General features: G+C 49.1%; 1 protein-coding gene across 3 annotated transcripts; it reads left to right on the forward strand.

Moving 5' to 3' along the window:
• The first annotated feature begins 450 nt into the window (after positions 1 to 450).
• Positions 451 to 7,875, forward strand: Myorg (myogenesis regulating glycosidase (putative)). 3 transcript variants are annotated; one of them, XM_032892378.1, is made up of 3 exons: positions 451 to 583; positions 3,572 to 3,616; positions 3,759 to 7,875. In XM_032892378.1, the coding sequence occupies exon 3, from the start codon at positions 3,821 to 3,823 to the stop codon at positions 5,969 to 5,971; it is 2,151 nt and encodes a 716-aa protein (XP_032748269.1). In that variant the 5' UTR covers positions 451 to 583; positions 3,572 to 3,616; positions 3,759 to 3,820; the 3' UTR covers positions 5,972 to 7,875. The 3 variants fall into 3 exon arrangements, with proteins under 3 accessions (XP_032748269.1, XP_032748261.1, XP_032748280.1); XM_032892370.1 differs by having other exon boundaries at positions 3,572 to 7,875; XM_032892389.1 differs by lacking the exon at positions 3,572 to 3,616.
• The last annotated feature ends 8,526 nt before the right edge of the window (positions 7,876 to 16,401 follow it).

Consider the following 16,401-nt stretch of genomic DNA (forward strand, 5'->3'; position numbering starts at 1 on the left):
CCTTTCAAACAGTACCCTGCTCAGACCCTACGCATTCAAATATATGGCCCTGTGGAAGCCATTCTTATTCAAACCATCACAGATACCTCTTCACCCTCACCTTGCTGTGCTCTCATACACATGGCAAGCCTAGCCTGGCGTTGCAAGAACCCTAACATTCAGCAAGAACCCCAAAAATTCAGTAACTCCTTCCTTCAGAACTACATCTCCCATAAGGCCTGGGGATGAGCCAGGCTAGTAATGGTCTGGAAAGGGCGGCGCCTAAAACGGGAGGTGGAACCAATCTAGAGGCGGGCCCAAAGGGCAGATCTAGGGCGGTGAGAAGAAAGTCCGTGCAAGGCTCTCAAAGCTTCCAGAGGCTGTGGGGGAGGGGCTGGGCGCCAGGGGTGGGGCCGGAGTCCCAGGCCTGAAGCCACATTGGACGGCTGGGCGTGGCCAAGTAGCCGGAGGGCGGGGCGCAGGAGGGGCTCCACGGTGCCCAGCCAGGCAGCACCCCACAGGGCTGTGGCTGATCAACTCCTGCTAGCGTGGAGAGAGAATCAGCTGGAGGACCCTTCTTCCCTTCTTTGTGGCGGTCACTGAGGTAGGTGAGCCCACTGGGAGGCCTTTGGGTCCCAGTGAGGGGGGGGTGAGTTGCCTAAGGAGCACAGTTCCTGAACTTTCTCTAGTTGGTAGAGCGACCCTGTACACCTGAACCCCCTCCTCTGGCCAGAGCTTCCCAGCGGGGGACGGGCTCCTTGACCTTCCTCTGCCCCTTTGGACCGTGTGCGGTGGGACGCCACCGGTGGGTGTGAAGTATTCCAGGCTGTTTTAGTGCAGTCACTTGATCCTTGTGGATCCTGTCCCCCGAGTAGGGGAGGGAGATGGGCAGGATCGAATTGCCTTTGACATTTCCACTCCCCTTCCAACTGTGTCGGACAAAGGCCTCTGCCTCAAGTAGCTTGGTTGAGCTGAGCTGGGCCCGCCCTTAAACTGAAGGCTTGGGACTTGTAGCCAAGACTGAGGTTGAGTGTGGAGTGAACAGGAAGAATTTTCTTAGGCTGAGCCTATACAGGCCCATTCAACAGACCCCACTGCTAGCCTTAGCCCGTGTTGGCCAGACGGCAGACTCAACAGATTATAGGGGTCTTGAACGCCACTGAGACTGGAGCCACAAGGTTCCTCCCCTCCAGCTACAATACCAGATGCCATTAAATTGCCCCTTTCGCACCCCTAAAATCGTCCTGATCTGCCTGAGGCAAGCTGGAGCTGCCGCAGCCTTTGAAAAGACAGACCTCACCCGTCCACACCCATCTCTCATAATGGAAGGTGGAGGCGGGATGTTTGGATCCCAGTGGGTGACTTCTGAGGAGCTCCGCTTTCCCGTCTGTGAAATGGACACTGATAACAGCTCTCAGTGCTGCTCGTACTGGATGCTGTGGGTTCATTTGGGAGAACACGGTGAGGCCCAACAAAGTGGGTGCTTAAGTCTATGGGCTCCTGTCCTTCATCCCAAAACCTAATGGATTCTACCTGAGGTTTGAAAGGGCTTTAGAGGCTATCTATCATGGTGAGCTTTTCAGGCTCCCAGGAGTCATAAGATAAGGCCAATTTAATATGTAAGTATTGGGGCTTAGGGAGTGTTTCCTATTCAAACTCAAGCCCTCTCCTCTTAACCCCTTGATGTCCAGAATGTAGCCTTGATTGTGTAGGATGAACATGAGTGTACAGTAAGTCCGTTTTGGGCCCCCGTAGCCTTCTTTGGGTTCCACTTAGCTTTGAGAGTATCAGTAAAGGACACTACCACCTAAAGGAGGCTAGGGATCTCTAACTTGTGTAGTCAGAGAGGAGGTAGAGTCTGTTCCAGACTGGGCTTGGGGAGTGACTTGAGAGATTAGAGAGCTGGGGGTGGGGGATAAGGAAGGGCTAAGAATGGTACTGAATATTGTCTTCTAGGATTAGAATTCTCATCTGCACCTGACACTCCTTTTTAATTTTTCATTTTATTTTATGCGTACTAGTGTTGTTGCCTGCATATATGTCCACATGAGGGTTGTCAGATTCCCCTGAAGCTGGGGTTACAGTTGTGAGCTGCCGTGTAGGTGCTGGGAGTTGAACCTGGGTCCATCCAGAAGAGCAGCCGGTGCTCTTAACCACTGAGCCATCTCTCCAGGCCCCCAACATTTTTTTTTTTTTTTATTGGAAGATTTATTTATTTTTATTTTACGTGTATGTGCACCATGTGTGTGTGCGTGGTGCCTGCAGAAGCCAGAAAACAGTACTGGATCCCCTGAGACTGGACTTACAGTTTGTGAGAAGACATGTGGTGCTGGGGTTCGAACCCCAGATCCTCTGGAAGTTAAGTGCTCTTAACTGTTGAGCCATCTCTCTAGCTCCTGCACCTGGCCTTCTTGACAAGAGTCTGAGGAAGAGGGCGTGAAGAGCCAGAGTAGTTTATCACCTTGGAAGTCACTGGAGACAGACAGACACTGGCATCTGGGAAGCGACTAATTACCATCTGCCAGTCTCTCTCTCCTTCCCCCAGCTGGGGAGGTAGGCAGCTCACTGACTGGCAGTGTGTCTGCCTGTGTGTACACCTGGCAGGTGCTGTTTCTTTGTTATACTCCACCCTGAGGGTTGAAACAGAAAGAGTTTGTGGCCTTCTCAGCAGGTTGAGACAAATCTGCCCCCGAGTCTGAGTTTTCCTGCAGACGTATTTCAGTGTTTAGCGAACCTCGTGCGGACGTTTATATGAATGGTGGGCATCTGTTGCCTGAACAGCTGATAGGCAGAGGGGAGGTTATCAGGTTGGATGGCTGAAGTCTCTTGAAGCAGGAGACTTGAGGATTTAGGTTAGGGAGGGAATAGAGCTTGGTAGTCTCAGGATAGGCCTGGCTGGAAATGGAATCAGAAAAGTAGCTGAGCTCAGATATGGGTGGTGTATGCATGAAATCCCAGCTATCCAGGGGTTAAGGCAGGGGGATCACAAATCCAGAGCCACATTCCTGGGCCACGTAGAAAACAAGCTGGAGCCATATCATGCCTTGAGCTTGGATTGCAAAGGTTTCAGCCTCTCCTATGGGAGCAGAGAAGTGGAATTAGATGGAGGGCTTAGAACAAGGTGCAGTGTGAGCGCTGAAAGGGGCAGATCAGGAAAGCAAGATCCTCACCAAGCTCCTGACCCAGCCCTAATGTTGGATCCCAGTCCTACCTTCTGACAAACCAGTCTCTGTGACTGACTGTGGCTTTGGGTGTCTTCTTTAATTTCCAGATATCCATCTGGCTGGACTCAAGATCAAATTCCATGACTAGGATGTTCCCTGTCCTCTGTCCTTGCCTCTCCAGAGGCAGGGGAGCCAGCCTGCCGACGTGCACTGTTAACAGTCTCAAGGAACTGGCTGGACCATTCGCCCTGTGTTGTCAGGGCCTTAGAAGAGTAAGCCTTTCTTTAGCCAGGGCTTCCTCAGTCCTTCTCCAGGGCTGGCTGCTTAGGCTGTAATCCTGGACAGTGCCTAGCTTCTCTGCCTTTGTTTTTCCTCTGAGAAAGGGCAGAAGCAAGCTCTTTCATTCACATGGTTCTCTCCATTCACAGAGTTCTCACCGATTTGGCAAGCCGTGGGGCCTGAGAGAAACAAGGGTAAGACACCAGCTGTCCTGGACAAGAGTCCTGCCTTTGACATTTGTCAAGCTCTCGGCTCCTCTACTAGGCTGCAGAAATGGAAATACTGTGAAACAACAACAACAAAAAAAAATCAGTGTCTTCTCTCACCCCTTTGCAGACATCAGCACGACAGTTTCAGATGGGCCCTGGTGTGGTGGTTCCTTTCTTAGCTAGGAATTGATGCCCCAGAACCTTCAGGAGAAGAGCCAGGCCTACCCCAGACATCGACTTGGTAGCCACGCAGGCCCTAAAAGTCTCGAAGTTATCCCAGGAGCAACCATGTACACTTTCCTGCCTGACAATTTTTCACCTGCCAAACCCAAGCCCACTAAAGAGCTGAGGCCTCTGCTATGCTCCGTGGTACTGGGACTGCTGCTGGTGCTGGCCGCAGTTGTGGCCTGGTGCTACTACAGCGCCTCCCTACGCAAAGCTGAACGTCTGCGCGCAGAGCTGCTGGACCTGAACCGTGGCGGCTTCTCCATCCGTAACCAGAAGGGTGAGCAAGTCTTCCGCTTGGCCTTCCGTTCGGGTGCGCTGGATCTTGACTCCTGTAGCCGGGACGGTGCCCTGCTTGGCTGCTCCCGAACGGCCGATGGGCGCCCGCTGCACTTCTTTATCCAGACTGTACGACCCAAGGACACTGTAATGTGCTACCGCGTGCGCTGGGAGGAAGCTGCACCAGGGCGTGCTGTAGAGCACGCGATGTTTCTGGGAGATGCTGCAGCGCACTGGTATGGTGGCGCAGAGATGAGGACGCAACACTGGCCCATCCGCCTAGATGGCCAGCAAGAGCCGCAGCCATTTGTCACGAGCGACGTCTACTCTTCTGACGCCGCATTCGGGGGCATCCTTGAGCGCTACTGGCTCTCTTCCCGCGCGGCCGCCATCAAAGTCAATGATTCAGTGCCCTTCCACCTGGGCTGGAACAGCACCGAGCGTTCGATGAGATTGCAGGCACGCTACCACCACACATCTTACAAGCCACCAGCCGGCCGGACTGCAGCGCCAGAGCTCAGCTACCGCGTGTGCGTGGGCTCAGATGTCACGTCCATCCACAAGTACATGGTTCGACGTTACTTCAACAAACCGTCCAGGGTACCAGCGTCAGAGGCCTTCCGAGACCCCATTTGGTCCACGTGGGCTCTGTATGGGCGCTCTGTGGACCAGAACAAGGTGCTGCAATTCGCCCAGCAGATCCGCCAGCACCGCTTCAACAGCAGCCATCTGGAAATCGATGACATGTACACGCCGGCCTATGGCGACTTTGATTTCGACGAGAGCAAGTTCCCCAACGCCACTGACATGTTCCACCGCCTGCGAGATGCTGGCTTCCGCGTCACACTTTGGGTGCATCCGTTTGTCAACTATAACTCGTCGCGTTTCGGCGAAGGTGTGGAGCGCGAGCTGTTCGTGCGCGAGCCCACGGGCCGCTTGCCCGCGCTCGTGCGCTGGTGGAATGGCATTGGCGCGGTGCTGGACTTCACGCGCCCAGAGGCCCGAGAGTGGTTCCAGGGACACCTACGGCGCCTGCGCTCGCGCTACAACGTGGCCTCCTTTAAGTTCGACGCGGGTGAAGTCAGCTACCTGCCCCCGGACTTCAGCACCTACAAGCCTCTGTCTGACCCCAGTGTGTGGAGCAGGCGGTACACCGAGATGGCGCTGCCCTTCTTCTCGCTAGCCGAGGTCCGCGTGGGGTACCAGTCACAGAACATCTCCTGCTTCTTCCGTCTAGTGGACCGGGACTCGGTATGGGGCTACGACCTGGGGCTGCGCTCTCTCATCCCTGCGGTGCTCACCGTCAGTATGCTGGGCTATCCGTTCATCTTACCTGATATGATAGGTGGCAACGCGGTGCCGGAGCGCACAGCGGGCCGCCCAGATGGGCCGGGGCCAGAGCGCGAACTCTATGTGCGCTGGCTAGAGGTGGCCGCCTTCATGCCTGCCATGCAGTTTTCAATCCCTCCTTGGCAGTATGACGCAGAAGTGGTAGCCATCGCACACAAATTCGCTGCTCTGCGCGCCTCCCTCGTGGCGCCACTGCTGCTGGAGCTTGCTGGTGAGGTCACCGACACGGGCGACCCCATCGTGCGCCCCCTGTGGTGGATCGCACCCGGGGATGAAACGGCTCACCGCATTGACTCACAGTTCCTCATCGGGGACACACTGTTGGTGGCACCGGTGCTGGAACCTGGTAAGCAAGAGCGCGATGTCTACCTGCCTGCCGGCAAATGGCGAAGTTACAAGGGTGAGCTTTTTGACAAGACGCCTGTGCTGCTCACGGATTACCCTGTCGACCTGGATGAGGTCGCCTATTTCACCTGGGCTTCCTGACCCAGCTCAGAACCTAGGAATCCCACAGCCCTAACCCCAGCCTTCATACAAACTTTTAATCCTCTACCACGCGCGAATGGTGAACCCTCAGGAAGACCCCACCTCTATACCATCTAGGAAGTGGGCACCGACTTTAAAGTGCTCCAGCCAACAGCTGTAGGTGAGACCTGGGAGGGGAGGTATTGAAACAACCCCTGCACCAGCACACAATCCTAAGAGTCCCGGTTCCTTGACCATTTGCTTCAGTCTGCAGAAAGCCTCTCCCTTGGGTTGGAGGGCAGAGAACTGAGAGGACAAAGATCTGTTCTTTGTGTTACACAGGGTCTGGTTTTAAAAGCACAGAAAGAAACCTCTCCTCCCCCCTGGTCTCTGTAGCCATCCTTGTCCTCTGAAATGAGGAACCAATCCTCTTTTAAAGTTCCCAAATAGTTTTCTACCATATTTAGAAAGTGTACCTTTAGCCCGGTGTTGGAGGCATATGCCTTTAATACCAGCATTCAGGAAGCAGAGAGACAGGTGGATCTCCGAGATCAAGGCCAGCACAGTCTACAGAGCGAGTTCCAGGAAGCCAGCGCTACGCAGAGAAACTCTATCTCCAAAAAACTGAAGGAAGGAAGGAAGGAAGGAAGGAAGGAAGGAAGGAAGGAAGGAAGGAAGAAGAGAAAGTCTACCTTCTTGATGACGGCAGCTAAGCCATGACCTCCCAGCACACACCTGAACAGTGACTGACCTGCTCTTACTCGATCTGGGGAAGAAAGATACAGATGTTTGGTTTGGCCAGCTGACCAGGAAGCAAAAGGCCTCTTCCCAGTCCATAGGAGAGTTGAACTGAACTAATGTTCTCTGTCTGTGAGAAAGATTCCTAACATTGCGTTAACATATTTGTATGTATTCAGACCCAGACCTGGGCCAGATATGCCTAGTAGATAGACTTGCAGGGCCATGCAGGCCAGACTCGTTGCCTTAATTCAAGAACCTGTGTCTATGTGTATGTACACATACTTCTGTCAGGGCAGTGGGGAGGGAGAGAGGGAGAGAGGGGCCCACCATGGGTCTCTGAAATATTCCTGAGGCTAGATAAGCCTAGAGGGAGGATACGGAGGCAGCCTCAGGGCTTTGATTATTGATCTAAGCCCCATCTTAGGTAGACTCCCTAGGATACTGCCAAACCCAGTTTAAGAGTTTAAAACTGGAGAACTGGGCTGAGGAACTGACGCAGGAAGACAAGCCTGACTACCTGAGTTCAACCTAACTCCTGTTGTAAAAGGAGAGAACGAACAGTAGGGTAAGCCCTTTAAGATTACCCAGCTGCCTCGCTGCACACAGGCTCTGAGTGTAGCCCGAATGGGAAAACCGTGTTCTATGCTGGCAGAGATGTGCTTGGCACACGAATGACATTACACGCTGATAACCTGCCAGCACACGTACGGGGTAGGGGCTTTCATCTCAGTAATTCTCTTGTTCTAAGAAGATCAACTCCAGCTACCGTGAGGTGAGTTTTTCCTGATTTGCCAGAGAAGGTGGGGAATGAAGTGGGGCTCAGCTTCCCTCTCAGAGCCTGTGCCCGAATCATTCATTTTCTCTGGGTGAAAGGTCCTGGTGAGAGCTTCAGGGCTCCCCAGACGCCCATCTCCATGCCAATTCTTTTGTCTCTTTTCCTTGGCAATGCTGAAGCTAGAACCCAGGGCCCCAAGCATACTAAGCAAGCATTCTTCCTCAGCTCTATCCTCGGTCTTCAGCCAGCCGGGTGACCTTGAATAAGCTGCTGCCTACCCCACTGAGCCTCAGTGTTTTCTGTGTAAGGGTGATGTAATGCCTACCTCTAAGGTCACTTTAATAATAAGCACAGACATAGGGAAAGTGCCTGACACCAAGTAGGTGCTCAATAAAAGATAGCTATTGTAGTAGTGTTTGCTGTTCTCTTGCTTAAATTCAAGAATTCTTAGGGGTTTAAAAAGACTTATTGATGCATGAATGTTTGCCTGCCTGCCTGTATGTATGTATGTATGTATGTATGTATGTATGCATGCAACCACATACATGCTTGGTATTTATGGAGGTTGGAAAAGGGCATCAGATCCCCTGGAACTAATGTTTTAGATGGTCGTGAGCCACCATGTGGATGCTGGGAAATAGATACAGGTTCTCTATAAAAGCAAAAAAAAAAAAAAAAAAAATGCTCTTAACTGCTGAACCATCTCTCCAGCCTCTCCTGGCCTTGTCCTGTCCTCTGACTCTTGTGCAATCCAGACTTGTCTCTCTCCCTGTACGTTGGATCTGGGAAGCCTAGCATTGCCCCAGTAGGCCTCAAGCAGCCTTGTAACCACAGCTCACTGGTCTCCCTGCACTTAGGCTCTCGTGGGTGTGTTGGTGACATACAGCAATCAGGAGGGGAGATCTGAATGGCTACTGAAGGGGGCTCGGGATGGGGTTTGAATGGATTGAACTTTAGCCAAATGGGTTTTCTCGAAGAATTTTGGCCACCATCCCCCATCTTGTGAGCAAAGTATCTCTGATTATTGCTCTGGATCTGGTGCATTCTTCTAGTTCTTCTCACCAAGTACCCAGGACCCCTCTCCTTCCCCAAACCCAGGGTGGGCACTGACCTCTCCAGTCCTCTGGCCACCATTAAACAAAGACACACAGGGTGCTTTTGCTAAAAGCATTGACTGTTCACTTGGCCCTCCAGGTGCCTAATGGGTTAATTAAAAACCAGAACAAAAGCTTGGTATGGTGCCTCCAGTTTGCTCCAATTTGCACCTGTTTCCTTAGCACGGAGTCATTACTGTCTGGTGGATTCCAGGAACAACAGAGCCCCTGGATAAACATCTGTGACAAGGATCAAAACTACCCCTACTCCCGGCCACTGAACAAAGCTTGCAAAACCAATCCCGAGATAATGATCAACCAGACCATAGTTTGACCAAGGCTGATTAGTACGTGTTTCTCGTGTTTCTCGTGTTTCTCGCTCCAGCTTCTGTCCCTAGTCCTTGTGTCAGTTGGGAGCTCCTGTGAGGGCCTCTAATGCCAAGGCTGACTGCATCATCCCCCTTCTCTTCCTGGTATAGTTCTGCTGATTAAAGTTCCTTTCCTGTTTTTCACTTCTCTGTTTTGGAGTCAGATTTGTTAGTATTTCTGGATTCTCACTTCTAATCCAGCAACAGTCTCCACGTGAGACCTCAGCCACGTTCCACTGGTAAGGTCCAGGAATCTCTGAAGGATGAACCCCAGGACTCAAATGTGTCTTGTCCAACCCACACAGCAGTCAAGGCGAGCTGTCCAAAGTTCAGTCATATCCCTTGTGGAGTGGGAGATCCAGGCTCTGGTGCTGAAGCCTTCTAAGATCTGCCCCTTCTCCTGCCTCTGTTCTGCCCAGATTCTCAGGTACATCTAAGTATATTTTGAAGAGCATTTGTAGAAGCACTACCTTCTGTTCTGGGGACAACCGTACAACTATCCCTCACCAAGGAGAAGTCTGCCCTCTTAGCCTTGATGGAAGACGCAGTGGCAGCTGGGTGATTGCCTTTCCTTCCATTGTTTGTTTGGCTCCAAGGGTTTCTGCTGGCAACCCCTACACAGTACACCCCAACTCCCAAGGCACAGCCTGGTTTTTTAATCTTAAAGTTAATCGTTTACTTCAGTAAGTCCAGGGATCTTTCCAGCAGCTTGATAAGAGGGGAGCTATTCAGCTTTAGGTGGCTTGCTCCAAGCAGCACTGGAGGGGAAATGGAAAAGACAGAAGGCAGCCCTATTCCTGGGTGTTCCCAGTCTAGAGGTCAAGGACTCTGTGATTTTGGTCAGCTCTTTCCCTCCCAGAACTGGCTTCCCCACTCCGGATTACACAATCAGGAGTAGGAGAGGGTTATAGAGCAGTCTGAGTTCTGCCTGCCTACCCATACCACGGACTCCTCAAGGAGACAGCGGGAGGAAGCTGGCCCCACCCTCCAGCCCCTCAAAGAATTGAGTCAGGCCAAAGGTTAAGATGACTGGAGAGTTCAGTCTGCACGGCACAGGTTCCAGCCCTGCACAGGAATTTCTATTCTAACTTAGTTACTTTAGATCTTCAACAAATGGCTTCTGTGCAGGTGTAAGTCATTGTTTTCAAGGTCAAGAAGACATTTTGATTTCCCAGCGCCTCTGTGCAGCAGGAAAAGAAAACTCAGGCCTCCCTGGTAGGGTTAAGTCTGTCGGCTGTCTCTTCACCCTAAGAGGAGGTAGCATGGAGCAAATGGGCGATTCCAGAAGGAGATCCGTTGGGCGCTGGCAGGATGGTTCCTGGGCAAAGCTTCCAGAAGTTGCCGCTCTGAACTTCAGAAGGCCTTCAATTGAAGAAGATATTGAAGCTTTCTCATTTCTCTGTCCTTTCGTAGGTAAAAACCAGTCCGCAATCCAGGAAGCAAGCCGCCCTTCCCCGCTGCCTCGGGCATTCATTTGCCCAGTCACCTAGCAGGTGTCTGCCTGCAGGCCAGAAGAACAGGTGTGTCATTCCGTGAACGTTCTCTGTGCCCTCGATAAGGAAAGAGATGGCGGTCACTTTCTAAACCTCCTAGTCCTTATGGGTCAGGCCCCAGTCCAGTTTGTGTCGAGAGGATTTAGTCCGGTCCACTTAGGATACACACTCCCTCTTCCCTTGCCTGGGCCTGTGATTAGCTTTTCAACCCTGCATTGTTTAAACTCTGCTCCTAGATACTTTGTTGAGTTGTGTCGTAAGCCTGACCACTCACGGTTCTGCCTGGGCCCTACTTTTCCCACGGTTTGGACTCTAGAATAGAACTTTCTGGCTCCTGTGCCGTTGTGAGGCTTGGAGTGCCTACCTCCAAAGCATTATTTTATCCAAGTGTGCTTTCTCCTGTATACGTTTCTGAGAAAAACCAAAGGCAAAACTCAACTTACTATTAAAAATGTTATTCAAACTTTTTAAGACAGAGTCTCATGTGGCCCAGGCAGGTCTCAGATTCATGATATAAGGGAGAATGGCCTTGAATTAACTCCTTCCCTGACTCCACCTCCACCACTTTGGCTTTTATAAACTGGCTTTCATAGTGGAGGTACGTGTGTGTGTGTGTGTGTGTGTGTGTGTGTGTGTGTGTGCGCGTGCACGCACCTATGTGTGTGTGTGTGTGCCTGTGTGTGTGTGTCTGTGTGTGTGTGCCTGTGTGTCTGTGTGTCTGTGTGTGTGCCTGTGTACCTGTGTGTCTGTGTGTCTGTGTGTGTGTGTCTGTGTGTGTGTGTCTGTGTGTCTGCGTGTGTGCCTGTGTGTCTGTGTGTCTGTGTGAGTGTGGCTTGGGGGTTGCCTGTATGTGCACCTGTGTACCAGGTGAGTGCTACTGCCTTCAGAGGTCTGAAGGTCAGTCCCCCAGAGCTGGAGTGTCAGATGCTTGTGAGCCACCATGTGGTCTCCACAAGCTGATCTCAAACGCAATTCTCCTGCTTCAGCCTCCGAAGTGCTGATATTAGAGGCACGAGCTACTATGCCTGGCTTAAAATATTCTTAAAGGAATTAGCAAAAGAAATGTAAAGCTGTACATTGGGAACTAGATGCGCTGTTGAAAGACTTTAAAGATAACCTAGATGGAAGTGAAGACCTGGCCATGAATCGTTAATATTTATGAGTGGGAAGATGGCAGTATTCCATTAACGTACAGAGTCAGTATAGTACCTACCAAAATCCCAGCCAAATTCTTTGTGGAAATCAACAAGTTGATCTAAAATTCATAGGAAGCCTAGTATGGTAGCATTTACCTTTAATCAACCCCAGCACTTGAGAGACAGAGGCAGGTGGATCTCTGTGAGTTTGAGGTCATGCTAGTAAGTTCCAGGTCAGCCAGAACTACAAAGTGAGACCCTGTACCAAAAGTAAATAAATAAGTAAATAGATAAAATTCATAGGGAAATCTAAGGGACCCAGAATAGCCAAGGCAATCTTGAAAAAAAAAAACCCAAAGTTTTCAGACTCATATTTTTCAATTTTTACACTTACTACAAATATATAATAATATAGATACTGTGATACTAGCATCCAGACAGACATACACTGCAGGATGTGGTGACATATCCCTTTAATCCCAGGACTTGGGAGGCAGAAGTAGGTGGATATCTGGTCTACCTGGTGAGTTCGAGGATAGCCAGAGCTACATAGCAAGACCCTGTTTCAGAAAAGAAAAGGCAAGCAAGCAAGCAAACAAACACACAAAAAGACATGTAATACGGTAATGATAATCAGTCATCTCACTGGGTAGATATGTGTGTCCTCTGTAAGCCACACCTAGACAATCACTGGAAACCAATTAAAGGCGGAGGACAGAACTGACTCCACCAAGTTGTCCTCTGACCTCCACATGTGCACTGTGGTACATGTGCAACTCCCCTCCCACCCTGAATACCACCTCTACATACACACACACACACACACACACACACACACACACACACGAGAATGCTTCAATTGAGAAATGAAGGGCTAGGGTGATGATTCCATGGCTAAGAGCAGCGGCTGCTCTTCCAGAAGACCTGGGTTCCGTTCCCAGTAGCCTCATGGTGGCTCACAAGCATCTGACACTCCAGTTCCAGGGGACTGACCTTCTTCTGACCTCTAAAGGCAGTCAGCACTCACCTGGTGCACATACAGGTAAACCCAATACATATACATGTATATAAAGTACATATATACAAAATATCAGCGGGATGAGTTCAGTGGGATGGGTTAGAGAATCCAGAAGTAAACCCTCACATGTATGATTGTGTGTGTGGTACTGGATCTCTTATATAGTGATGGAACATTCTACCACTGAACTACATGCACTACACTTCCAGCTCAGGAACCTTTTTCTTTTTCTTTCTTTCTCTCTTTCTTTCTTTCTTTCTTTCTTCCTTTCTTTCTTTCTTTCTTTCTTTCTTTCTTTCTTTCTTTCTTTCTTTCTCAAAGAATAGTTTGGTGGAGGTATGCTGTCTGGAGAGAGCTCAGCAGTTCCGAGCGCTTGCTGCCCTTCCAAAGGACAGGGATTTGGTTCCCAGCACCCTTATCAGGAGGCTCATAACTTAATACTTGTAATTTCAGCTCCAAGGACTCTGATACTCTCTTCATATCTCTGTTAACACCTGCATACACATAGCATTCACTCACACAGACACACAAATTTTAAAAAAAGAAATCTATTTGATTGAGACAGGATCTCACTGTGTAGCCCTACCTCACTTTGTAGGGTAGGGTGACCTCAAACAGAGATCTGCCTGCCTAGGCCTCTCCTGCACTGGGATTATGACATGTGTCACCAACGCTGAAGACCCATTTATTTTCTGTGTTTTAGAGAATCTTTTAGTATCGTTGTTAGGGTCCAAGAGTCACTGAATATTGACCCACAGACTCAAATAGGATGCAAAGACAAAGAGTATTAATCCTGCAGAAATTACCAGCATGAAGGGGTCAACCATTCATCAAAATGGCAATGACCCAAGTTGCTCTCAGGCTCCTTTTATGCAGGGTTGGTGGAATTTTCTAGAAGAGTTAGGTGATTAGAAGTAGGGGGCAAAGCAGTGAATTAGTACAGTTCTGACTGGTTACCATGTTAGTTTCATTATATTTGCTGAGACCTTGAAGAATTTCAGAGACCATCGCCCAGGAACTGACTCAGTTCCAGACTTACCCTCCCTAAGTCAGGGTTGCCAGTGGCTCCCTCTGAGGAGCCCGGTTTGCTTCCTGGGAAATTGAAATTTTCTACTTTTGATTTCTCGGTGAACCTCTCATGGTGAAAGGGAGTATTGGGCTGAGCCCAAGAATCATTTTCTCTTTTATGACAGAGTTCCTCTATTGGGTAGCCCAGGCTGTCCTGGAACTCGTTATGTTGGCCAGGCTAGCCTTGATCTCCCAAAGATCCACCCGCCTCTGCCTCCAGAGTGCTGAGATGAAAGGGGTGGGCCACCGTGCCTACCTGGTAGGATCAGGATGCATCTTTTTAACAACTGGCACCACGACGGCAGAATACTCACAAAGTAGGATTGGTGTTGGATCCTCTTCTTCCTGTCACATAAAAAATTAATCCAAAATGCATCACTGGCCTAAGTACAACTAAGACTTTAAACCCAGAAGAGCTGGTCCTGGTGCTGAAGATCTGTAATCCCAGCTACTTAGGAGAAGGCAGTAGGACCGCACATCAAGGCCTGGGTTACAGTGAGTTCATGGTCAGTCTGGGCCATTTAGCAAAACCTCATCTCCAACAAAAGTCAAATGAGGGCTGGGGACATATCTAAATGGCAGAGCATTTTCTAGCATCGACGAGGACCTGAATTCAATCCCTAGTGTGTGTGTGTGTGTGTGTGTGTGTGTGTGTGTGTGTGTGTGTGTATTCAACAGAAGGAAAAAATACACAAATTTAACTTCATCAAGTTGTAACATTCCATGCTTTAAAATACATTAATGAGAAAGCAAAAAGACTGGTAGGACGGCTCAGTAGATAAAGACACTTGCCTCCAAACCCGATGACCTGACCATTATTGATAAACATATGAAAAGATATTCAAAATAATATTCCACCACAGCAATTAGGGTAAAATCACTGAGATACCACGTCATCCTCACTAGGGTGCCAACCATCACTGTCGTCACCATCAGATACAACAGATGTTGGAGAGGCTGTATAGCTAGCCCAGCCCGCAAACATCTCTGACCTGTAAGAAGTACAGCCACTTTAACCATGTTAGTGGCCAGGTGGTGGTAACACACAACTTTAACCCCAGCACTCAGGAGGCAGGAGCAGGTGGATCTCTGTGAGTTCAAGGCCAACCTGGTCTAGAAAGTGAGTTCCAGGACAGCCAGGGCTCTCTAGACAAACCAAACCAAAAACAAGCAAACAAAAAACAGTCTAGTACCTCAAAAGCTAGAAACATAGCTACCACCTAACACTGGAATTCTCTACACTTAATTATATCCAAGGAGATGAAAATTTATCCGCAAAACTTGAAGCATTTTTAAAAACAACTTAAAAAAAAAAAGTAGGAACAACTCGAATTGGGTCAATTCAGTATGGAATATTGAAACCATGGAATATGAAGGACTAATGCATGCTACGAAATGAATTGCCCCTAAAATGCTGGTTACAAAAGACTACATGTTGGGGTTGGGGATTTAGCTCAGCGGTAGAGCGCTTGCCTAGTGAGCGCAAGGCCCTGGGTTCGGTCCCCAGCTCCGAAAAAAAAAAAAAAAAAAAAAAAGACTACATGTTATTTAAGTCCACTACATGGCATGCTCAGTACAGGCAGAGTGTTGGTTGCCTAAGGTTTGGAGAAATATCATAATTGCTGATAGTTTCAGGTTTGGAATTTTTGGTTTGGCTGGTTTTGTTTTTTGTTTTTTATTTCTTTTTGAGGGGTTATTAATATGTTCTAAAATTATAATCCCACGACTCCATTAACATATTAAAGTCCTTCAAGTGTTCACTTTAAAATGGGTGTTTCAGATACTATACAAATTATATATTTTTTTCGAGACAGGGTTGTTGTATTTCAACAAAGCTCTCATCATAAAAGCGGAAGGAGGAAATGACAGGAGTAAACCGTGAGAACGTGCTAAGTGGAAGAAGCAGGATACAAAGGCCACAAATTGTCCGGTTTAACGTGTACACTTGCTCATTTACTCACTGTTGTTCTGAGATGGGGTTTCGAGTCGCCCAGGCTGACCTTGGACTTTCTAGCTGCTCAGGAAGACCTTGAACCCTGTTCATTTTGCTTGCAACCTCCCGAGTGCTGGGGTCGCAGGTGCGCAACTCCATGCCAGGTTGGAGGATTCCAGTGACGAGAAATGACAGGGATGGGACGATTACGCAAAAAGTGGGGTAAGTGGTGGCCGTGAGGAAACGGGAATGATCGCTAAGGGGTATATGACGGTTTCGTTTTTTGAGTGTTGAGAATCTTCTGAAATTAGGTTGTGGTGGGGATACTTACACAGCCTCGTGAATTAAGAAAAACTACTAAGCTATAGCTTTTCAAAACGATGCTGCCCAATGTAGCGGTTCAGGGCTACCCTGGTCTACAGAGAGAGTTTCAGGACAGCCACTGCTTTGTAATGAGACCTTCTCTGTCTCAGAAAAAAAATGTACTCTGCTATATATAAATTATGTCTCAGTTGTTTTTATTTTGAAATCTTCCAATCCAGATGTGGTAGCATATGCCATGAATCCCAGCACTCGGGACCCCAAGGCAGAAGGATCCCCTCAAATCCAAGGTCAGCATGAATACAGAGGGAGACTCTTTATCACGATAAGCAGGAACTAGGAATCTGGGCCAGCCTTTTCCACCTGTTATTATCTTACCTTTATAGCCAATACATCTTACCTGTTGTTTCTGCATGAAGTTTGATTTTTTTTTCACAAAGGTAATATTGTTTTAGAAAGCTTGGAAATTTCATAAAATAAAAATAAAAGGACAATTATCATTCT

Source organism: Rattus rattus, chromosome 1 (genome assembly GCF_011064425.1).
Source record: "Rattus rattus isolate New Zealand chromosome 1, Rrattus_CSIRO_v1, whole genome shotgun sequence".
NCBI lineage: Eukaryota > Metazoa > Chordata > Mammalia > Rodentia > Muridae > Rattus > Rattus rattus.

Excerpts from the sequence above, each read along its gene's own strand:
- Myorg (XM_032892370.1), top strand. The coding sequence starts at position 3,821 with ATGCCCCAGAACCTTCAGGAGAAGAGCCAGGCCTACCCCAGACATCGA.